Raw genomic sequence first — 25,284 nt, 5'->3', positions numbered from 1 at the left:
TCTTTACCAGGAATATTTTATATAACCCCTTCCTATCTTTTGCTCCTATCTTGGCAATTTTGAAAGAGTCATGTGCTAAATAATATGGCTAAATGATATGCAGAGTATCTGCAGACAGAAGCCAGGGATCCTAGTGGCATCACGGTCCTAGGAACGCAGCCTCCCCTTCTGTTCTGCAGGTGATGATCCAGGCAGATTCTGAGCAACGAACAGAAACTCACTGGAAGGTTGACTGTTGAACACTGACCATGGAACAGGCATCTACAGATTGCACTAAAGATACAGAGTTAGAAGGGCCCCCCTGAGGGAGAACACTCTTTATGTGTGCTGAGTCAGAGTAGAGTTGGCCAGAGTACACAATTATTTACACAAACAAAATCTTTTGTGTAAAGATTTTGTTTATTATGGATAGTTTGGTCAGTATATAATAAACCACCATAGCCAGAAAAGCCTGATTTTCCCACTAACTGCATCCAAGAGACATCAAAAGGTTATTGAATTGTAATTTTAGGCTTTTCCGCCTTTCAGTCTATCCTGTTGCTGGTCATTAGCTTACTGACTCTTGTCATTTGTAGGCAATACTCCTTTGGCTAATGTTTCTCTAGTACTGGGTGGAAGGCCCTTTTCTGAGCTCTTTTCCTTCTCCTTAAACTCTTTATGCATATGTCGGGAGGTCACGTCATGTCTCCACTATCACAAAGACCCAGTGTGTTGTCAGAGCTGCCATGCCAACCCAAAAATGTGTTTTAAATCAGCTTTATCAGCTCTAAGAGGCCCCAGCGATTTTGACTGATTTGTGCACAGCAAGAGATGCACGTAAATCTGAGAGCATAGACAATTTAAGATAAGCCTCAAGGTTTTTTTTTCCCCAACATAAGCTTATGTTCTTAAAGTCACTTCCAAAAGTCTCCAAGTGCATTGGGGAGGGAGTGGGGAAGGAGGTTCAATGCTTGAAAGATTCTGATTTACGTGTCATTCAGAGATGAGCAACTTGCATATTCCATTCCTGGTCCACAGTTGAGAATGCTAAAGGCCAGCACACGTTTCACCACTAAAGGATGGATAGACTGGGCATTCCATCTCCTTATCTGGACTCACTCCAGCATCCCCTTCTACCTGTCCTCTGTGATTTATAGGAATCCTTTAGTAAGAAAGTGATAGCAAATGATTCATAAATTAAATGAAAGAATTTTTCCCCTTTAATACAAGCATGTATCATAGTCAGTATCATGACTGGGGCTGTGAATTCTTCAGTCTGTCCTGTGTCTACTTCAACTTCTTAGTGTTGGACTTTGTGTGTTTCCTTTCAGAGAATGAGGTTGTTGGGTTAGGGTGTGAATCCATTGGTAGAGCATTTGTCCAGCATGTATGTTTGATACCCAGCACTAGGGGGAAAAAAAGAAAAATGAGAAAATGAGATTGTTTGTAAGGTTTGTTTGATCTTAAAGAAAACCTATAGAGGGCATATGCAGTTAAATAAAAAACAAAACAATTAGCCAAGCACCAGGTAGCTCATGCTTATAGCTACCAACGTCCTAGCTACCCAGGAGGTTGAAATCTGAGGATCATAGCTGCCAGCCCAGGCAGAAAAGTGCATGTGATTCTATCTCTAATAAAACCAGCAAAAAGCCAGAAATGGAATTGTGGCTCAAATGGTAGAGTGCCAGCCTTGAGTGAAAAAAGCCAAGCAAGAGCTTGAGGCTCTTAATGAGAACCTCAGTACTAATACCAAAAAAAGTTTCTTATTTTGACCTAATTTCCTTTATATTCCTTCAAACTTTTGATTATTCTGTTAGTTTTCTGATGCAAGTGGTGAAACTCTATTGGCCTAAGCAGAAAAGTGGCTTTTAGGAGTTGCCTTGATTGTAGGTATAAGCCAGGGATCTGAAGCAACTTTCTCCATTTTTCTTCTCTACTTTTCTCTGTATGGGTTTCTTTCTTCAGTAGGTCTTGCCCAGACATGTCAGGGAGACATAAACACATAAGTGTAAGCCTGTCAGCTCAGTAACTCAACATCAAGAGGCTACCACTTTCTCTGTAGTTCAAGCAAAACCTCCTTGAGATATCACACTTATTCCTGAATCAACTGCAAAGACAAAAATGATGGAGTACTTCTTGTTGACAAAGCATGTTCCCTAGGACTAGAAGTAGCTTAGTGTCGGTTTCCTCCACATAGACCTGGAAGAGAGGGCACAATTTCCACACTGAGAGAAGCCTAAGAAGGAAGAGATGCAGGACAGAAAACCTCTGCAGGCAAGGCTAGCCTCCTCCATGAAGCTGGGTTTGGGTTGAGATGCTTGTTTTGCAGGCTCGGCAAATTCTCCTTCCAACTTCCAGATTACCTTCGTCCTCCTGTGTGTCATTGGGAGCGTCTCATCAGAGACAGCTTTGAAAACAGCCTTTTATTATTCTCTACTCTGCTTTCACTACATCAGAAATGTCTCCAGGAGAATTACTGTGGAGATAGAAAATCACTGCCTCTCCTGATTATTATGTTTCAAAGCCCCCTGGAGATTGACATTTAATATCATCAGCCTCTATAAAAATTCAGCCAGAATGTCAGCAGCACTGTTTGTGGATACTTTGGTGAGATCACCCCTGATGTTTCTAGTTAATAAGAAGGCAAGGAGATTCAGGCACTCACAGGATCTTGTAAGACCCAAGTCACATTAGTCCTCCTACGCTCAGAACTGTCTTGGTTTTCACAGGAACAGTCTCTTTGGTTTTCCAAAAGTGACTCGAATCTGACTCACTGATATAGCTGTCTCCATATCCTAAACTTTTATATCCTTTCTAGCTTAATTTGTCAGTCTTTGATCTTTGCCAGTGTCTTCCAAACTGTTTTAAATAACATCCAAAAATGCATAAAAATGCCACAGTGTCTATGTTTTCAGCTTGGAATTTTGGTGAGTCACAAACCAAATAATACTGATGGTATTATTTGATGGCCTGCCTGCTTTTTAATAGTTTTTAGGGTTTAAGTTGTTAATTGAGTTCTTCTTTGACTTTTCCAGAATTGTGTGTTACATTTGGGTATGTTCTCTTCTTATCTTTCTTTTTAAGTAAAATAATTCTGTTAGTGTGTTTTGTTCAATTTTAGTGCTGGGGATTAAATCCAGGGCCTTGAGCCCACTAAGAATATACTTTACCACTGAGTTCATTCCTAGGCCGGGTAGTCAGTTTGATACTTGTAATGTAAGGAATAATTGCCTAATAAAATAGAAGTCGGGCTGGGAAGATGGCTCAGTGGTAGAGCACTTGCCTTGCATGCATGAGGCCCTCGGTTTGATTCCCCAGCACCACATATGCAAAAAGAAAAAAAAGATGGAAGTGGTGCTGTGGCTCAAGTGGTAGAGCACTAGCCTTGAGCTGAAGAGCTCAGACACAGTGCCCAGGACCAGAGTTCAGGCCCCATGACCGGACCCCAAAAATAAATAAATAAATAAATAAAAATAAAATAAAATATAATAGAAGTCATAATCAACGATCAGCAGTTAGGAAAAGATAAAGGATTGTGAACATAGATCTGATAGATCTGTCCAGTACGTCCCAAGCTTGGAGTTTGATTCTGAATGCCTCTGTATTTATTTTCTTTCTCTGTATCTCCCCATCTTCCCCCCCACCAATCTCATCAAACAGCCGATTCTGGTGACCAGGACGAGCACATTCTCCAAGAAACAACAGTCCCACCTGTGAATAGTAGCATCGTCGCTGCTCCCATCACGGACCCCTCTCAGAAGTTCCCACAGTACCTACCTCTTTCTGCAGAGGATAATTTAGGTCCTCTACCTGAAAACTGGGAGATGGCCTATACCGAAAATGGAGAAGTCTATTTTATAGAGTAAAGTATACAATTCTTGTTATTCAAATCTCTCTCTCTGTCTCTCTCTGTCTCTCTGTCTCCATCTCTCTCTCTGTCTCTCTCTCTCTCTTTCTCTGTCTTTCTCTCTGCCTCTTTCTGTCTCTCTCTGTGTCTCTGTCTCTGTCTCTGTCTCTGTCTCTCTCTCTCTCTCTGTCTCTCTGTCTGTCTGTCTCTCTCTCTCTGCCTTTCTGGGTTTTTGTTACAGCACTTAGGGGTATAATTTAAATTTAAAAGAACCGGTCACTTACTGATGCGATTCTTTTCTAAGATTTAATGAGCCTTATATCCAAAAGGTATTTATTTATCCATTTCATTCTAGTTATTCAGTCTGAAGAGTTCAGAGAAGGATAAGGTTAGCAATTCCCTAAAAGGTTAGTAAGTAAATCATAGTGTATATAAATTAAGTTGGGATATATAAGTATTATATTTGACCATTAAAATAAGAAATTCCTTTTTTATTCTTTGTTATTTTACTTTTTAATATTTTATTGTAAAGCTGCTGTACAGAAGGGTTACAGTACATGAGTAAGGCAAATGAGTACATTTCTTGTCGAGCATTGTGGGTTTTTTCATCATTGGGTTGTGATTTTTTTTTAACAGTTGTGTTTTCAGATTTCTTCATATATTCTGGATACAATTAATTCCATTACTGTATTTGTGATTCACAGACTTTTTTTTTCAAGTCTGGCTCCTCTTTTCATTGTCGTATTGTGGATTTCAAGGAACAGAAATACTGCTTTGACTCGGTTATCATTGAGATTTGCCCTTTTTTATGGATCCAAAAAAGAGACACAAAGCTAATTAAAACATTTAAACTTAATAGTTCAAGCAACTAGGTTCCATCTCCAACATGTGATAACTAAAATAAAGCAAAATAATAAAGTAAACTCATATGTATGTTTATTATCCCTTCCATAGAATGAAATTGTCAGTCTACTGCTATGGAGACAAAAACAAGAGAGGACATTGTAGAGGAGTATAGGAAGGATCTCACTTCTGTAGTATAGATGATTTGGAGTCAGGTGCTGGTGACTCATGCCTGTGATCTTAGCTACTCAGGAGATTGAGATCTGAGGATCATGGTTCATAGCCAGCCCATGCTGAAAGTCTATGAGACTCTTATCTCTAATTAACCAGCAAAAAGCCAGAAGTAGAGCTGTGACTCAAGTGGTAGAATGCCTACCTTGAGTAAAAAGCCAAATGAGAGCACAAGACCCCGAGTTCAAGCCCTAGTACCAGCACTAAAAATTAATAAATGAGTAAATAAATAAATTCATGTCTAGACACAATACATTATGTAGCAGAGATATACATGTGTTTCTGTGAAAAGGTTTGGAAGTATCTTAAGGAATTACTATATAACATATTTTTTATATGTATCATATAAAGAATGAAAATGAGAAAACATAATTTCTCTCTAACCGATTGGGATTGACTAGAAAGGCATAGAGCTTAGGACAGCCTCTTTGAGAACACACCACCTAGGGGGAAGTCTGAGCTCTGTGAGTTCCCAGTCAGAGAAGGGCCAGTCTGTCCAATTTTTGATGCTAACACAATTAACCAGCTAAAAACTGGAAATGGAGCCATGGCTCAAGTGGTAGAGTTCTAACCTTGAGCAAAAAGGGAACAGTGCCCAAGCCCTGAGTTGAGTTTAAGCTCCAGGACTAACACACACACACACACACACACACACACACACACACACAAAGATAAGAAAGGTAACTTTTTCTGGGAGTCAGAGAAGTGCAGTGATTGACCTGAAAGGTCACACTATTGGCTCCACTTACTACTTGTGTGACTTACCAGTTGGGAACTGAGTTTCCCTGTCTGTAAGAGAAGGAGATGAGGGTACTACACGCTTACCTTGTCACACAGTGGTGAGAAGAGAGGAGATGATCCTGTGAAGGACTTGGGCCAGCAGTAATTAGTCATTCCTGCTTCTCTTACCGTTTTCGTCACTGCAGTTATTACAGAGGAATTTGAGCATTGTTAGAGGAAAACTGAGTGTCAGCGATAAGCCCAGAATTTTGTGCTTTGCTTTTGTTACAAATTGCCTTCAAAATTATGTCCATTAAGAAGAATTGTGCTGAGAAAAGGAAAGTATAATAGAAGCATTCTTGATACAGAATAATGTGTGAACGCAAATCTGTGGATAAGAATATACCTGTAATTTCACTCAAGTCTGAATTAGACATTGGATATGCTAACGGTTAGGGATAAGCTAGCCTCACAAATAACACTAGATACTTCTTTTTCATACTTGAATTTAGCTTTTACATGGAAAGAGGCCAGTGTCTCATTGGTCTAATGTTCAGAAAGTGAAGTGAAAATGTGGCCTGTGACAAGCATGGATTTGTTCCTCACTTAGATTTCGAATCTCATAGATATTGACTCTACATAGCATTTTTGGCTGGGGTCATAGCTCAGCAGAAAGACCTCACCTGATATACGTGATGTGCTGGGTCCAATCTCTAGCAATAATAGTAGTAGTAGTAGTAGTAAGGAGGAGAAGGAGGAAAAGGAAGAAGAGGAAGAGGAGGAAAGACAAATACACAGCATTTATGTGGTAGCCTAAATAATATATTTGCTGGTTACTGAGTTTTCAAGTGTTTTTCATTCAGAAAGATATCTTCTTGGAGCTCTTACATTGAATAGCAAGTTAAACTAGAATTTGTTTTGTGTATGTTTTACAGTTTTGGAAGTATCTAAAATACTAGTATGAAAAAAATCCAAAATGGACCCAGGAACCTTGGACATTGTGTAGAAAACAAATCTGAGGGCCTTTGAAAGGAGAAGCAAGTCAAGCACAGGGCCTCCCCACCTAGGAAGCAAAGGACGGCCAGGGGAACCATTTCTGGGGTTTTCTTTTTACTTCATTTATATCAGGTTTGGAGCAATCCAAAAATGCCAGTGGATAAGACACAACAAGTCCTAAGGAAAACTTAGTTTCCCTGGTCAAGGCATCAGGAAGAAAGCATCCCATGTGCCAGGACTCTCGTCCAGCAGCTCTTTTACTCCAGCCTTTGGTCTTCCTCCTGCTCTGACAAAGTCATGTGGGAGGCTGGGCCTTTCCCCTTGATAAGGTGCCCAAACCTTTGCTACCCAGTGCTGTCAGAAAGACTGAATGCAAAATGAGTGCTTTGCTTTGAGTAAGGTGAAAGCCGTGAGGAAGTCTGGATCTTCACGTCCATCCCGTGGACAAATGCATGGTTCCCCTGCCATGTTCAAAGAGGATAAGAAGAGGCAGGATGCTCACTTCCGTCATGTGGTGGAGTTCACCGTCTTCCGGGGGAGTAGCAACCCCAGTGGGGATCAGTAGTGAGATTTTTACCGGCTCCCAGACACGTGGCTATTAAAGCTGAGGGAGCTGGTTTACCCACTTCCTCTATAGAATCAATCAAAGCCAGGAGGAACCCCCCCTTTTTTTTTTAAGGAATTTCAGGGGCAGCCATCTAATTAAAAATTTAAATAACATTCAGTCTGTAGTATAATACCCAAAATGTTCAGGTTACTTTTTTTTAAAGTCTTTTTTACTGAGAACCACGAAGATCTAAAATTGGGAGAGAGAAGCAAGTCAATAGATGCTAACACGAAGATGACAGGAATGTTCGATTGTCTAGTGAAGATTTTCAAAACATTCATTATAGCCAGGTGTGATGGGGTACACCTGCATTCCCAGTACTTGGAGGCTGAGACAGAAGGATCTTGAGTTTGAGGCCAGCCTGGGCTATGTAGCAAGACCTTGTCTCAAAAGGTAAAATAAAGTAAAATGAAACTAAAAGCAGCCATTATAAAAAATACTCCAGTGAACAACTATAAGTTTTCTTGAAACAAGTAGGTAAAAAAGATCAGCCAAAAATAAAGCCTCAGCAAAGCAGTAGGAGATAATAAAAGACAAAAAATAGCAAAGAAAAAAAAAAATGAACTAAAAAAACAGCATAAAATAAAGAGCTTACTAGATGGATTCAACAATATCCAAATGTTTAAGAATAGAATGGAAGGGAACAGGAAAGGAATTAACTTAGAAAATAAAATTACTCAATCTGAGCAACACGGAAAAATTGGGGTTTTTAGTTAATAAGAAAATATTTAACATTTGTCATCAGAATCTCAGGAGAATGACAAAAAATTTAAAGTGAGAAAAATGGAAGAACTAATACTTGAAAATTCCCAGATTTGACAAAAGAAATAAAATTAAAGAGATAAGAAACGAGATGAATGAACTAAAAGAAACTGCACTGTGAAAATCAGAAACAAAAAAAAAAAACATTCAACATTCAAAAAAACAAAGGCCAGATGACAGTTCACTTTTGAGAAATGGCAGAGGATGGAAGGAAGTGACAAAGTATTTTTCAGGTGCTGAGAGGAAAGAAAAATTAAGCCAATGTTCTCAGCCCACAAAAAATATTCTTTAGATTGAAGAGAAAGTTCAAACACTCATAGATGAAAAAACAAAACTAGCAAAATTTGTCACCAGTAAATCTGAATTTAGAGATTTAAATGCTTTAGTGAAATACTTCAAAAATCTTTCATTCCTACCCCTAGCTACAGCTGAACTTCAAACTTGGGGAAAAAACATTAGGTTACTGCCTACACTTTTAATTCAAGTCACAGTGACTCAAATCTGTAATCTTAGCCACTTGGGCAGTAATCAAAGTGGCGCCTTCTGAGGCCAGCACAGGCCAAAAAATCCAAACCAAACCAAACCAAAACATTTTTCTAGACTCCTTCTCAATAAATGGCTGGGCCTGGTGACATCTGCTTGTCACCCCCAGCTTCAAGGAGCATCAGTAATTGAAGCATTGCATTCTAGACCAGCCTAAGCATAAAATAAAAATTTTATATCTCAAAAGTAAACCAACACACGAAAAAGATTAGAGGTGTAGCTCATCAGAAAAGTCCCTACCTAACAAGTGTGCAGTCCTGAGTTCAATGCTTCATATAGCCCCAAATAATATTTTTTGTTTTAATTTCTGGTTTGTAGCCAGAGTTACTAGAGTGCTTACTTGCACTGTACTGGGGAATAGGGGGTTCAAACTGAATTGTGTCCCAAGGTTGTTCATTGGCTTAGAGAAGCAGAGCTGACTTCTTCCAGCCATGCCTGTGACATTCTTGACAGGACTGAAGGACAAGATCCTTGTCAGTGTCTGTCAGTCTCTACTCAAAGGCCTGGGTTACTGTGGGATCACTTTGTGTGGGCTTGACTGGCTCCAGCAAGAGGCAGGGGTGTGGCAGGCTTCGCTTCCTCAAGCTTGTGCTTGGGGAAGCCTCTGGGTTCTGTTTGTGATTGACTGGTCATCATGGGCCACATTTGGTACAGGAGCAGCATGATTTAGGATGCCATGATGAATGAGATATATTAGTAGGTTTGAGTCGCATCCATGAATTGTAGTTTCACACTGCCACCATAATGTTTACATATAATACAGTGGGTGAAATCACCATCTTCATTGTGAATTTCAGCATCCAAGATTTCAGGCATAGGCAAATTTAAGGCAGAAATTTTTCCCTGGTAGTGAGAAGGCTAATAGTAAAAGTAAGTGTTGGCCAATAGACAATATGAGCAGAGCATGTCATTTCTCCCTAATTTTCTCAAACTAAAGCTTGTATTTTAAGCTCTTAGACATCAAATGATGATGACTTAGATATGAAAAATGCCTCACTGAGACCTGTCAGCTATTGTATCAGTTCAAACTCTAGTTTTGTAGGTTGGATTTGTTGGAAAATATCCTTGCTTTGGTTGAGGAACTAATATTCAAATGTGCATAATTCGGTCATTATCTTTTTTCTTTCTTTTTAACCCAACTTCTTTTTGTTTTTGGATTGCAGCCATAACACGAAAACAACATCTTGGTTAGACCCTCGGTGCCTGAACAAGCAGCAGAAACCTCTGGAAGAATGTGAAGACGATGGTAAGGCTGAGGAAGGCTCTGGTTCAATGAGTTAGAGGGTTATTTATATGTGAAAATGTAGACGGTAGTAAGGCAGATTGGTTTTTACCATTGAATTTGTAGGTGGTAACTCAATTTCTAAGAAAGGCACTGCAGTTTACAAAGGCTAGTAAAAAAAAATCTGGTGGAATAGTTGGAGAACAATTGCTTTACATGTAGGCCTGGGCACACACCAGAATCTCCATTGGCAATAGAACCTGAGCTCAAATAGAGCAGAACAGAGCTATTCACAAGTGGATTGTATCTTCTCTGCCTTTGGGTACTTGAGAAAGACTTAGTGTCTAGAAATAGAGAAATCAGGGATGCTGTGGTCATTCAGACCCCCAACTTTACATTATAAAAGTCAAGAGGACAATTTTTGTTTCACAAATTTGGGAACAGCAGAAGTAGATCTTGACGTGCAGGGGATAGCTGTGTAACATCAAATACCATGATTTCTGTTTTAAGGAAGAGTTGAGATGTTAATGATTCCTTCACCTTGCCTGTTCATCTTGGGAACAAATTAACTGTCTCTAAGAGTTTTTGTTGGAGATGTTTATATCTAGGCATTGGTGATTCTAGTTATTTCTCCATCTTGAAAAAGTAAGACCCAGCAAGCACATTCCTTTCCAACAGTCCACTGGAATCTATCCCAAATTCTGCTAAAATTGCAGTCTTGTGGACTTATTAAAAGGAAAATGGCTTGCTCTGCTGTTCATTATTCATTTCTGACATTTGAATTAGTAGTATAATTATGGAATCCATATTTTCCTGTAAGATAAACATTATTAATTTCTCTTGAAGAATTGTTGTGTATGTATATGGAAATGGGAGATTTAAAAATACAGGCCAGTATTTGAAAGTATATCCTGTTTAAACTTTGTGCTCCAAGATACCCTCTTTGTACATGGTTTGTAGCTTGCATGGAGTGAACATATTGTGTTCATGTTTATTTGAACAACTTCAAGTAGAAACGCATGTACAAAGTTAAGATACTCATTTGATTTTGAGCTGCCTGGACCCACTGCTGGAGGGGAGCTGTTGCAGGATCCGTTCTTTGTTTCACAGGCTCAGGGAATAACAGACTATTTCAATTATTCAGATTTAATATGTGGGTAACCAATTTTCCAAGATTGGGAAATAATTTAACCATAAAACTTTGCAGAATGAAACAATCTTTATTTGATGATTGAATTTTAAGGGCAGTCCAAGGGCTCTTTTTTCTTTTTTTGGTCTTTTCCTTTTTTGGTGCCAATACTGGGGCTTGAAATTGGGGTATTGTGCTCTCCCTTAGCCATTTTGCTCAACGCTTAAACTCAGGACTTCATGCTCTCACTTGCCTCTTGTAATTAAGGCTGGGACGCTACCACATGAACCAGATCTCCACATTTAATTAACTAATTAATTTTTTATTAATTTTAGTTAATCCAATTAGTTAATTGGAGATAAGAGTCTCTCAGGATTTGTCTGCCCAAACTGGCTCCAAGCTAAGATCCTCAGATCTAAGCCTCCTGAGTAGCTTGGATCAAAGTTATGAGCCACCAATACCCGGCTGGTTCAGGTACCCATACTACCTACCATGGAGTCTTTGATATCAATATTCATTCTAAGAAAACTGGGACTATATGAAGATGCCTGCTAACATGATTATATAGATGAAGGAGACAACAGGAGCTTTTGTGGAGAAAAACTGTTATTGGAGCAAAAGCATTAAAAACTGAAGTTACTAAATGTTTTCATTACCAAAAATTACTAATTTTTCACTGTTAGAATACTTAGGATTTGTTATTGCCTTTAGTGTAGAGTATATATTCATACCAAATGTAGTTAGTTTAGTAATCATCCCTTTAACATTAGAATTAATATGTTTGTTACTAATAGAAGCTATGTATATATGTCTGTGTGTCTGTACACATGTAGCATAAAATAAATACCCAGATATGGCTAGCATCTATTAACACAAAGCTGCCTCATGTTGTTTATATTATGTCACAAATCAGGGAAACATTTACTGCTTCACAAATATTGTCCCTGGTTTTTTAAGTGTTTTTTGGTTTTGTAGTGCTGGCGATTGAACCTGTGTCCCCTCACATGCAAGGCAAATACACTCCCCATGGAGCCACATCCCTAGTTTGACCTGTTTCTTTCTATGCTCTGTAGTTCATAAGCACTTGGGATGTAACAGTGTTATACTTAGTTATTGTAAAGATGTTGTATTCTCTTTTGGCTCTCTTAAAAAAGAAATAATGACCTAGTTTGGAACTGTGATCTTCAGTATATTAATTACCCTTTTGATCATTGCTCAGTGTCTAGCTTTATTAGAAGACTCTGACCTTGCCTTTGAGTTCCAGACAAACATTCGCATCCCAACTCAAACATGCTTCAAATTCTCTGATTAAAAGCAAACTAACGATCATCCCCACCCCCCAAAGTCTTTCCTACACTTCCCAGTCACCATGGAAGGTAAATTCCTGTAGACTCTAGAGTCCCTTGGTCTGAATTTATTTGGCCTCCTAAGTATCTCTGAAATCCATTCCATGTTTTCTTCACCACCTGTGCTTTTCTCCCTAGGCCACACCTACTTCCCACCTGGACCTTTACCTGCTTCCTCCTTCTGCTGCACTCACAACTATGTCCCTTCAATTCAAAAGTGCTGATATTACCCCCTGACTAACCCTCTAACTCTGCAGCCTGTTCAGTGCATGCCTGGTCCTTAACCTGCTGTTTTCAGCATAGATCTTACCATTTCACCAACCAAGTACCTGTTCCAAGTGCTCTAGGTTCTTCAGATACTGCAGTGAATCAATAGACAGGAAGCCCTGTTCTCAAAAAGCAATTCTGGTCATTTTTTCACCAGTCTTTTTGTTAAATTTGCAGATCTTTCCTTCAGATTTCATCTGGGAGACCTTATCTAGGGTCTTACTTTCAGATCAGACAAGGTCACTCTGCAGTGAATTTTCTTTTTCTTTTTTTTGGGGTGGGGAGGAGGGTCCGGTCGTGGGGCCTGAACTCTGGGCCTGGGCGCTGTCCCTCAGCTCTTCAGCTCAAGACTAGCACTCTACCACTTGAGCCACAGCACCACTTCCGACTTTTTTTCTTTTTGCTTATGTGGTGCTGAGGAATCAAACCCAGGGCCTCATGCATGCAAGGCAAGCGCTCTACCACTGAGCCACCTTCCCAGCCCTGCAGTGAATTTTCTTTAGAGAATTCACTACAGGGTTAACTTTACATCTCTTAGCTTTGGACTTGCACCTTTGGACTTGGAGAAAGTCTGCTCCTTTGAGATCTCTGCCACTCAGCATGATGATCTCAGTAACTAATGATTGAAGAAAAAAAAAAAAGTAAGAGCCTTCCCATAGATATTATTCACCAACCCCCATGCGGGCAATTTCCACCAGTGCTTTTGTATAAACCAAATAGCCCCATTAAAGAAACAATGTCAGTCCACACTGTGGGCATCTCGATAGTTTGTTGTTGTTGTTGCTTTTGTACCAGTACTAGGGCTGCTTGAATTCAAGCCCTAGGTGCTGTCCCTAAGCCTTTTCCCTCAAGGCTGACTCTACTGCTTGAGCTACAGCTCTTCTTCCAGCTTTTTGGAGAGGAGTTAATTGGAGCTATGAGTTAATTCCCGTGTTCCTGGAGCTACTCTGGGTACGGGATGTGCCACAGTGGTGAGAACAGGTCGGACCCTGTGGTCCCTGTGTTTTTGAGGTTTCAAGTGGGTACAAGAGCCACTTGCTGTGGAACTGGGGAGACTTTATGTATGCAATGATGTCATGTGCTTGCACCATGCTTTCTTCTGAGTAATAATGAAATGTTTTTTACTGGCAGCCAGCAGAGGTCAAGAATAGAAAGGATTTTGGCTTGTTTTGCTTGCTGAAATCATTGAGAACATTTTTTTTATTCTACTGTTTCTGAGCCATTTGACTTAGAACGTTCACATACAAATAACCACAAAAAGCAATGCTCTCTGCCCCTTCGGCATAGCCTTCCAGCCCCGCTTCCTTGATGCCCATCACCAAGGACAGTTCATCTTTGGAGCTTCTATTTGAAAAGACATTGAGCTCATTAAACAATCTGCTTTCTCCATTCATCCTCGACTTCCATTTTCCAAGCGGCAGTTATTACTTATAAGTGAAGTAATGCTTTAATTGTGAGTGTAATTGCCTCTCCGATGAGCGGATTATGGGAGGATTAAAAGAACTAACATTGAAAGGTCTAACAGCTTTGTTTGCTGCAAATAAGGTCTGAAATAAGTGACTTCCCTCTTAAGAACATTGAGACCACAAAGGTATTTGTCATCTTTTATAACCAACCAAACCCTATTTTGACATGCAAGGAAATGAGCTGTATAATTATTTTGCCAATACCAGTTCCTAGTGTTCTGTGATTTACACTGAGGTCGCCCGGTTACTAGCCAAGCCAATGAAATTAAACCACAATGCAGGTAAGGACAAAACAAAAATGATGTGTTTGCTGCTGTTTTGTTTTGTTTTGTTTTGTTTTCCTGAGGGAAGTTTCTTTCTTGGTGCTGGTGTCTGAATTTTTCTTCTTTCTTTTCTGTCTCCTTCCCTCTATTCCTTTGGAGAAGAAGGGGTACACACCGAGGAGCTGGACAGTGAACTAGGTAAATGTTCTTTCTGCCTTGCTCTGCATGACCACCTTGCATGTTGGGTTGTTTAATCCAGCTGTTTTCTTCCCATCACCCCTCAGCAGTACGGGCTTCACACTTAACTAAGCAAGCACTCTTTAACACTTTAGCCACACCCATGGTCTTCTGCTTTTGTTAGTTTGTTTTTCAGATAGGGTCTTCCACTTTTGCCCAGAAGGCCTTGGAGTAGGACCCTTTTACCTTGTCTCCTGAGTAGCTGAGAAAATAGGCATGCACTACCATGCCCAACTAACCCTTCTGTTTCTTGAATTTACACTTTACCCCTCATATGTTCACCTATAGCCATCATGTAAGTTATGCGCATGTTGTCTACAAAGAAAGAGTGTGAGTGAATTTGAAGTTGGAATTAAGAAATAAGCAAATTGGCCAAGAGTCTTGTAAATTGAGGATGGGGAAAGAACTAAGTTGTGACCTTTGAACTTTCATGTAACCTGATTCAGCCTCATTGCTTTATTTGTTTAGTGCAGAACAAAACAAAAACCCACAAGTTGAATTGAATTTATGATTGTTGTAGAGGTAGTTACAACAAAATAATTTCAATGATGAATAGTTACTGAGTCTTCTGGTTGTATTATTATTGTTGTTATTATTATTAAGTCATGGACCTCAGATTGCTGATCTTTTATCATTGTGGTGAATGTTTTGGGAAATAGATGTAGTATGTATTTGTGCCATCTCCCTGAGAGGCTATGTATCAATGTAAGTCTCATCTTGACTGTGATAGCTTTTGTGGGTTAGAATAATTTGCTTACATAATACCAAACTTTTTTATCTTTGCTGTTGGAATATATTTGATTATATTCCCTTTAAGTTCCTATGTTCAGATTTGAACAATATTAAAATTACTTTGCATTCCATCTCGTACGTCCATTGAGAGCTCAATAAAAAAGTACAAATTTCAGCTCAATTGCAGATGTAATCCTTAGCTAGTAGAAAATTGGCCAAACCTATTTTTAAGTACAAGGTTGACATTAATATGAGTGGAACTGTCCTCAAGATTATTGAATCCTGGAAATTTTTCAAATTGTCTTATGATCTAAAAATATATTTAATATAGGCTATTATTTTCATTTGGTTTTCTTTTGTTATATAGATAAAAGCAATTTGGGTTGATAATTCTAATATAGAATTTAGTTCTGTTTCTCTTCATGTTTGGAAAATATCCTGTTATAATTGACATATGCTCCTATTTGAAAACTATTGAGGCCGGCCAGCCAGCTGACTTTCTTTCTTTCTTTCTTTCTCTCTTTCTCTCTTTCTTTCTTTCTCTCTTTCTTTCTCTCTTTCTTTCTGTTTCTTCTTTCCTTTCTCTCTTTCTTTCTTAGCTTGTTTCTTCTTTCTTTCTTTCTTTTCCCCCCTCTCCCTTCTTCCCTTTGTTCCTTTCTTTGGTGTTTTTCAATACTAGGGATTGAACCCAGGGTCTTATTCATGGCAGGCAAGTACTCTACCACTTGAGTTATAACACAGTTCATTTTTGTTCTGAGACAGTTTGAAACTAGTATTATTTAGGAGAGGAAAAAAGTAATTTAGTGATATTATATTTTAATAAAAGGATTTATTGATATTAGATAAAGTGATTGGAAAAAGAACTAAGTTTTCTATATACAAAATGACTGTCTTATTTGTTAAACCAGTTTCAACCACTCTGGATACGTAAATAATACATGTGGATGTCTGCCCCTCAGTGGCAGTGGGGGAGTAGATAGTACAGCTATGAACAGGCACACATCCTTAATTGTTTTGTGCAAGTTACAGTGCGGAAATTTGAAAAAGACATTTGTGTAGTTTCCCTCATGTAACTGTGGGAACTTCCCTGTTGTGTTAATGATGGTGGAAAATGACTTCTAATGCTACATAATGCCCCTTGTTAAAGTTGTAGTTGTAATTGGGAGGTGGATTAGGTTCTGTTGTGGAGCTGTCTCAGGGGTCATATTAGACAGTCTGGCTTTCCTACTTCCTGGCTCCTCCACTTCCTGGCTCCCTAGTTATTGGCTCTACGACCATGGCAAGTTGGTCCACCTTCTCCTTGACTCCCCTGGTACTTCTGAGACCTAGTGAAAGTGAATGCATTACCTATCCCTGTGATCATCACATGGCGGCATTATACCTCTCTTTCTGGATTTAACACTCCATCACAGCTCTTGATCCCTTTAACATGAGACAAGAGAGGAGTATGTTGTTTTCTAGAAAAGACCCAAATATGTTCCTGTCAGTAGAGTGGATATGACAGTCCATTTTGGCCTGCCCCAGTCTTCTGTATAAAGAGGACTGTATATGCACATACATACACACTTATCTTGCATTTACTCCAGATTTTTTTTTTTTTGGACAGAATTTTCTTAATAAAAGGGGCTTAATTTCAAGCAAAAGGAATTTTTGGGTTTTCAGTGCACATAGATCCAGATGCTAGAAGGAATCTTTCTCTAACCTGCCTCTAGGAGGGGTGGATGGTTGCTGTGCATGTTGAACATACTTCATTCAGTGATAGAGTGTTATTCTGAACTCTTCAGTTTGGGCAGTGCACACTTGTGATTTGTAGATTTTTATCATGTGTTCTACAGAACCATCCCTTGAACCTAAAACCCCTGTACAACCTTCTTCAGGAACTACAGGGTCCTGGAGGGAGTGGAGTCTATTGGGGGAGGCAGAGATAAGAGAGTGAGTCTCTGAACCAGAACATTTAATCCACTGTTGACCTTTGCAGTAACTCAGTTCAGAGAAGTTAAGCTACCAGCTTAAAGCCACAAGGCAGTTTGTTGCCAATATATATCGTCCTGTGGGTATCCTTGTTGCAGTGGGTCATGCTGTATCCTTGTTTCAGTGTTTTGTTATTCCCCTTCCCCTCCCCAGATCAGACAAATGTATATACAAGATGCAGAATACCAAAATCAAGGACAGTGACAACAGGGGATATTCCATAGGAGGAAGAATATACAAAGAAAACAAAAAAAAATCACATAGTGCATTTAAAACAATAACAACAAAGACAGACCTCTTGTGTCCATATCTTGGGGTTCATTTCACTTAGCATCATGTTATGTGGACATATATACATAGCTTTTGAGCTTTTCAGCTCATCTTATAAGATTATCCTTTATGTATACTAATTATTGCAAATAAGGGAAACCATGGGACCTAAATTTCTTTGGGACTGGCTTACTTCACTTAGTATGGTTTTTTTTTTCCAGGCAGAGGTGGGATGGGGTGGGAGGAGTGTGGTGGGGGGAGGGAAGGGATAATGGGACAACAGCAGGGAAGGGGTACAATGCTGGACAAGTCATGCACTCACTGCCTTACTCATGTAACTGTAACCCCTCTGCACAGCATCTTTACAATAAAATAATTTTTTTTTAAAGCCACAGGTCAGTCAGTCTTAGTGGTAGGTAATGTTCAGTCCCAGATGTTCTAGAAGGGTCTCAGTTCCTTCTGAGTTCCATAATTGGTTATATAATCTTATTTCTTTCCTGATTAGACATGCGGTATTGGGTGTTTAGCTATGTTTATTTTTATTAAAGCTATAATACCTCTTTCTGAGCTTAAATATTTTCTGCCATTATTAGCTTCTTAGAACCAAATGGCAAATTCTAGGACAAACACCCTCCCCCGCCCCCAATCCCTACCCCCTTTTTTTTTTCAAATCGATGACCCATTTCTATTTTAAGCATTAGGAGACTAATTCCTGTTATTAAGTTAATCACCATATTGGAGGCAAGAAATTTTTATCTTTTCAGTTCAAAATGACTTTTAACTTGAAAAACTGGGAAAGTTGTTTCATCTGTTCCAGAAGGGTTTAAATTGGGAAATATCCAGAGATACCATTCTTAATACTCTCATTTCTCAAGCCCAGAATCCCTAAGTGGGTACAAGGTAACAGGTCAAAGTAGAGTTGGCTTCTTATGGCATCATTGGGCCTCCATCAAAGCATGTGCCATGTCGCTGTATTTTTACCCACAGTACACTTACATTTAACCTTGGGTCCCCATGTTTAACACCTCATCAGGTAAACAGTGAGCATTCAATAAATGTCTGTTATATAAACAAATGGATATTTCCCCCATTTTATGGAAAGATAATCAGGGCAAATATTTCTGGTTGCACATTTTGGAAAGAGGTCTGACTTGTTTAATCATGATATGGTCCTTTGCACTCTCCCATTCTTCTACCCCCTGTTACTCTTGCTCCTATTTGCATTTTTTTAATCTTCAGTTTCTCAACTCTTTGGAAATATTTTCCTGGTTCATTTTCATTTAAATGGTAATTTCCAGCTTTGTAAGGAGAAACCATTTCCCAGGCATTTGATTTGTGTCAGTCCACAAGAACCCATATATAAAAATGCCAAGTTGTGTCAATGTCTGATTATTGGACCTGCCTTGCATTTTAGTAGCTGGTGTCTCCTGAATTAAAAAAAAAAAAAAAACTTCTTTAAAAATTGTTAAGTGGGTTTAACAAAAGTAGAAAGAAAAGAGAAAATCTGTCTCTGTTTGCAAATAAGTAACGTGGAAGAAATCCCATGAAATTAGTGTCTCAATATACAGCCACTTCCAAGCAAAGCACAACCTTTGAGTGTTTTCTAGACTGCATGTATTGGTATGTTTTTGTGATCATGGGAACCACCCTCTCACTCTGGGACTGTTCGTGACATATCTGAGCCCTACACTGATTCGACAGTCCTGATCACATGATTCCTTGAATTAAAAATAAAGTTTCAAAATGATATTTCTTGCAAGTGTTTGTGGTATTCCATTCAATTTGCTCTTAATAATGGCCACTAGGAATAATGATTCTCTTTGGAGTACAGTAGTATTCAAGCCTGCTTTAACTGCTTCTGAATCAAATTGTGTAATTGCTGCTCTCTGAAAGGACTGTTTGATGACACAAACAACAACCTAGGTGCTTGTTTCATAGTGGAAAAAAGTAATAGATCCTTGTAACAAAACTTGCAATTGCCTACTTAACAAATCAAGTTCCACCGTTTCATAGGAACCCTTAGGAAGTAAAATCCAGTGGAGCATAGCTGAGTCTCCTAAAGATGCAGAAATTCTCCCATACCCAGTAGTACTAAGATCTGAACTCAAAGTTTTACACTCGCTATTATTAGAGCTCCTCTACCACTTGAGCCACCGTTGTACCCCTTTTTGCTTTAGTAATTTTTCAGGTAGGGTTTCATATTTGTTTTTTTGCCTAGGCTAGCCTCAGACTATAATTGTTATTACCTAGTTATAGCTGGGATTACAGCTATGCACCATGCTTGGCCTGGGTTTTGCTTGAGCAGGTCAAATGCTAGTGATGATGAACTGGCTCAAATATGGAGCAGAATAATATAAGTGTGCCGCTGAAGAACCTACCTCTGTGTGGGCATTTTATTTGCTCAGTAGCATTTTAATTAGGAGAGAGGAGAAAATCAGATGCAGATTTAATTTTCTTCCAGGGAAAGCAAAACAGGACTATTGTATTGAAAATAAGTAAGAAACATTAATTTTCATCTAGTTTTGCTTGTGCAGTAAGGTAGTGTGGAAACAAAATGAGAAAAGTGTAAATATTAAAGGTAGGAGCTAGACATTTCAGGCAAATTTTAAGTATTTCTAATAAAACCTAATTTAATAGTTGGTTAAAAATAAAGACAGCTGGGACTGCATTTTATTAAGTTTTATTTCTAGAGTAAAACACCAGTAGATAAAATATTGTTCTTCATATAAGAAAGTACACTGAACAACAATGAAATACTAATAACGATACATACTCTTCCATTTGGTTCAGATACACAGTTTTAATTGGGTTTCAGGCATTTTCATGAGCCTCCCTCCCTCCCTCCCTCCCTCCCTCCCTCCCTCCCTTCCTTCCTTCCTTCCTTCCTTCCTTCCTTCCTTCCTTCCTTTCTCCCTCCTTCCCTCTCTCCCTCCCTCCCTTCCTCCCTCCCTCCCTTCCTTCTTTCCTTCCTTCCTGCCTGCCTGCCTGCTTTCCTTCCTTCCTTCCTTCCTTCCTTCTTTCCTTCCTTCCTTTTTCTATATACTCTATTGTTGACAGTGTCCAGGCTCTTCAAGAATCCACTTACCTTGCTATAAATTTTGTTTTTCTATTCAGAACTGCCTGCTGGTTGGGAAAAGATCGAAGACCCTGTCTATGGTGTCTACTATGTAGAGTAAGTGCTTTTTGATAATCTCTACATTCTTTCTGTTTTAATGGCATGATTTGCATCTATAGCAAGCTTGCTATCATGACAAGGTACTAAATAACGTTGTAATTAATTTTATAATGAAAATATGAATATTTCAATGAATGAGAATATGCTCAGTGTATCTGAAGATAGTAGATTATGTTAGCAAATTCAAGCGGGCAGATTTCATATTGTTTGGTTACTTCCCATAGTTCAAAACAGAATATGGTCCTGGCATATGGCAAATGCTTGGTAAGAGCTAGTTGAAGGAATGAATGAGAAAAGCCAAGATCCCATAGAGAAAATAAATGAGGATCATGTACTTTCAGAAGTATGTATTTGGCCTACTTTTTTTTGGTCATGCCCGGGTCAGAACTTCTCAGTAATTACTTATTCATTCTGACATTCTAAAAATGCTTGAGCAATGTTAATAATTGATGAAATGTTACCAAGAGTAAGAAGGAAGTGGAGAAGGAGGCAAAGTCACATGATGTGTAACCTCTATTTCTCTTTGCCCCTCCCTTCTTGGGGACTACATTTGTAGTCCTGTTTACTGTTTTAACCTGAGCTCTTCATTGTGGACTTTATTCCAGCATGAGGTACACCTGTCCTGAGAGTTATGGATTGGTAAAATGATATTAAAAGAAATTAATGCCCGAAAGATAATATGCTGGACAAGTATGCTGCATATCTTTTCTTCTTGAAAAGGATAAAATGTCCTTTGAAAGAAAACAAGACTATAAATTTTGCATAATCTACTGCTTATGCAAATAAAGATAACAGGCATGTTTTCTTTCCCTTATGTTACTGGCAATGAAAAATTCCTCTGTATAATGTCCTGGTGAAATGAACATACGATGTAAACATCCCAGACTGTGAAATACTTAGCATCTTACTATAAAAAATTTTTAGTTCAATACAGCAAGTGTCCTCAGCCAGCACTAAGTGGCTTTCTCTGTACCTAACAAGAACAGTTGGTAATCTAGGCCATAGAAGAGGCAAGTGAAATTAATTCTCTGACCCTAGCAAATACATTTCCTTTGCTAGTACTGCAGTTTATCTTTTTTTTTTTTTTTGTCACAGTGAAGTTTTGCTACTTGGGACTCATTTTCAAACTGTCACTCACCTAGACTGTGCACATAGTAAGGAGAAAAACGGGGAACAACTGTGTTGGTGACAGGAGACATTTGGTATTTGAGGGGCAAGGGATTATCTTACCCTTCAATGTCTTAGAAGTCTGTGCCTTGTAATACTTGAGTCTCATTGATGTTAATAGAAGACTAATGCTTACATTGAAAATGCCTATAAGAATTAAAAACTAAACAAGTATTTCTTTAATATGAATTAAGGAGAATCAGTCTATCCATGCTGTTAGATAAATTTGTCTTCGAAAAGGAAAGCTTGATTTTAGAGCTCTACATAATCAGATTATAATTATGTCCCTAAATGTCTAATGAGCCATTGTTTTTGTAAGTATGTACATGCACATATATGGATGTGTATATGCTTGTATATTTGCATGGGCTTGTATCTATATACACATGTATACTTAGACATACTCAATAAACAGGCCATGGCTTTATTTATGTATTAGTGTGTGTATGTATGTTTTTGCCATGACTTTATTACATAATCATCTAAAATGTCTGGGTCTTTGTCACATTGAACACATCACATCTGCTTAGGCTAGCTATATTTGGAGTCTTTTTTCCCCCCTAAGGGCTATACTTTTCATTCTGCCTTTGTGTCAGATGATCAGAGTAGTTGACAGATATTTAGAGTTGTTTTCACTTAACTGTTGTGGCGAGCACTTAAGTTTCTGCCTTCTGTGCAAGGTTCCATTGCAGTCCTCGTGTTGTAGACAGCTTCACCCATCTGCTTTTATCTGACTTCTCAGAAATGCCAAAGTCTTCTTGTGGAGTTTAAGCAACTTCCCCCACGAGGCGATACCTTGGAAATTGGAGTAAAGTCACATCTTGGAATTTGAAAGCAGACAGCCCTGAGCTTCCAGGCCTGTTATTCCTTAGTAGCTATGTTATATTCAAGGAATTCATAACTCCTCAAAAGTTTATTTATTTATCTTTAAATTTTTCTTGTGGTCATAAAGGTGAGGTACAAAGCGGTTACCATTTCATAAGGCTGGTACTGAGCATATTTCTTTTTGGACAATGTCACCCCTTCCTTGTTCTCTCCCAGCGTTTCCTTCCCATCCCCACCCACAAGTTGTACAGTTCATTTTCAACATAGTTTCCACTGCTGCATTTGTTCACCTCATGTGTCTCCATTTTTGTGTCCCCTCTTGCCTCCCCTGAAGACAGAAAAATGAAAAACAAAAAAAGAAAAGTTAAAAAAAAAACCCTTTGCTTCCATTTCCTGGAGTTCATTTTGATAAATACATTTTTATATGCTCAGCGGCACATTGTGCCTTTGTGTTCCTCCCCTAAGAATGTCCTCCTTTGGTTTCACTGTGTGTGAATGCCTGGAGTCCTGTACAATTTATCTTACTTTTTATTTTGAGGAAATACAGTAGCCCCCTCCATACCCCATCCATCCTTAAGCGCTTTGTGGTTTCACTTTCCTGAGGTCAGCCATAGTTGGAAACATATCACACGGGAAATTCCAGAAGTAAGTCGTTTGTAAGTTTTAAGTCAAGGGCCATTCTGATTAACAAGGTGAAATCACAAACTGTCCTGCTATGCCAGATCCAGGATGGCTACTGTCCTTTTGTCTGTCATGTCCCTACTTCATGCACTGCCAACCTGTGAATTGTTCATTGTCACCGGGCTCCTCCTAGCATCGTAGTACCTGGGTTAAAGGCGCACTTAAGTGTACTTAGCTGTGGCTTCAGAATGCAGACATCATCCAATAGCAACAGGAGTATTCTCAAGAGAAGCTATGAAATGCTTCCTTTCAATGAACATTCTCAACATAATGAGGGGAGGGAAAAAAATGAACCATATGCTGAGGTTGCTAAAATTTATATTAAGTTATTGTTAATTCTTCCTGGACCTAATTTGTAAACCTTGCCGTGGGTACATATGTATGTGGAATTAAAATCATAGTAAGATAAGGTTCAATATTATCCCTGGTTTTCAAAATCCTCTGGGGTCTGGAATAATCCTCTTTGTGAACAGTGGGGTACTGCCATATGAGTAGGAGCGTTACGAAAATGCATAACTGACAACACAATGCCGAGTGCATATAAGCAGTCAGTAATGGAAACTTCATTTTTACTTACTGTTCTATGTAGGGTTAAAGCACTTGCTTTATTCAGTTCTAACCACGGAACTTGACAGTGATTGGCTTTTTGCTGGTGGGATGGAAATTTCCTGCCTGTAAACAGTTCTCCTTTCTCTACAGCCACATCAACAGAAAGACCCAGTATGAGAACCCTGTTCTGGAAGCCAAGCGGAAGAAGCAGTTAGAGCAGCAGCAACAGCAACAACAGCAGCCACCACCGCCAGAAGGTTAGCTTCTTCCCTGGAGGTTTTTTCTTAGCTGGGAACATAGGACAAAGCCTGAGCACTGACACCCCCGTGTGGTCAGAATTGGCCTTGATGATTGAGCCACTCTTCCAGGCAGGAGTTGCTGTCCTGAGCTGAGGATGCTAAGCCTCTACTCACTAACCACCCTTGCCACACTTTGCTGATGGCAGGGGAGAGACAGGTTCAGAATCACCTGCATCTCTTCTGGCATGAAGGAATTCCCCACTCTGGCGACATTTGTGTTCTAACTGCTCTCACAAATGCAGATGCCTTTTAGCATTCTTGCTTTAGGCAGAATTGCCAGGCATGAGCAGTGACTATTATTTTTAGGAAAATTACATGTGAACACAGATCAGAAAGAGCTGGTAATTTTGAGAGCTTCTTAAGAGTTAGAGTAATTCACGGTCTTTGTAAAAATATGAACCATTCATGAAAGTAGACTATTAAATTCTCTCATGTTGTCCTCACATCATTCTTGAAGTTTTTTTGTGTGGAAATATTAGATACTCTAGGGATATACAAATTGTAGATGTTTTTAAAAATCATATAATTGTGTGTGTGTGCACGTGTGTGCGCACGCGTGTGCACATGCAAATGTACCAGTACGGCTAGGGTTTGGGTTTGAATTTGGGACCTTGCATGCATTCTTGCTCTGCTTTTTGTTCCACATCTGGCTTTTTGCTGGTGAATTTATCTACCTGGGCTGACTTCGAACTGTTTTCAGCCTCCTGTGTAGCTATGATTATTACCTTATAAATTTTAATAATTTTGTAATGTATCACTTAATGAATATTTCCACCTTTGTTTAGCCATCCATTTATTAACAGAGACAGGTTTTTTCCAGTTTTCCACTGGATATAATATTTAAAAATAATAGGCCCCATATTGCCTCAATATGATGTCAAATGCATTATTTTGATTACTATAATGCAGAATATAGTGCTGTACTTTTTTTGTGGGAGAGAATCAAATTTAAAGCCTCCTACCTTCTAAGCACATACTTTACCATTAGTTCCATCTCCAGCCCTGGAATGTAATAAATAAATAGAGACGCTATGCTCTGGATTAGCCATTTTTCTTCTGTCAAGTTCCTCATAGTAAACAGTTAAGGCTTTATGATACATACATTCTTAGTTACAAGTGGTCAATTCTTGTTCTTGCAGTCTGCAAATATGCAAAGG

At 38.9% G+C, this 25,284-nt stretch overlaps 1 protein-coding gene across 13 annotated transcripts in view; it reads left to right on the top strand.

The window, feature by feature from the left end:
• Magi1 (membrane associated guanylate kinase, WW and PDZ domain containing 1) overlaps positions 1-25,284 on the top strand; it is a 545,100-nt gene that overhangs the window by 443,139 nt on the left and 76,677 nt on the right. For 6 of the 13 annotated variants that reach the window (XM_042679996.1, XM_042680001.1, XM_042679998.1 and 3 more), the window contains exons 5-9: positions 3,640-3,841; positions 9,692-9,774; positions 14,384-14,419; positions 20,546-20,603; positions 23,979-24,085. In XM_042679996.1, the coding sequence (XP_042535930.1) occupies positions 3,640-3,841; positions 9,692-9,774; positions 14,384-14,419; positions 20,546-20,603; positions 23,979-24,085 (486 nt within the window). Of the gene's footprint in view, positions 1-3,639; positions 3,842-9,691; positions 9,775-14,380; positions 14,420-20,545; positions 20,604-23,978; positions 24,086-25,284 lie in introns of all 13 variants that reach the window. The other 7 variants (XM_042680003.1, XM_042680000.1, XM_042679999.1 and 4 more) reach the window with 2 other exon arrangements.

The sequence above is a fragment of the Dipodomys spectabilis genome, unplaced genomic scaffold (genome assembly GCF_019054845.1).
Source record: "Dipodomys spectabilis isolate Male_0828 unplaced genomic scaffold, ASM1905484v1 ptg000054l, whole genome shotgun sequence".
Lineage (NCBI taxonomy): Eukaryota > Metazoa > Chordata > Mammalia > Rodentia > Heteromyidae > Dipodomys > Dipodomys spectabilis.
The sequence above is the reverse complement of the archived record's forward strand: the minus strand, read 5'-3'. Positions and strand labels throughout refer to the sequence as shown.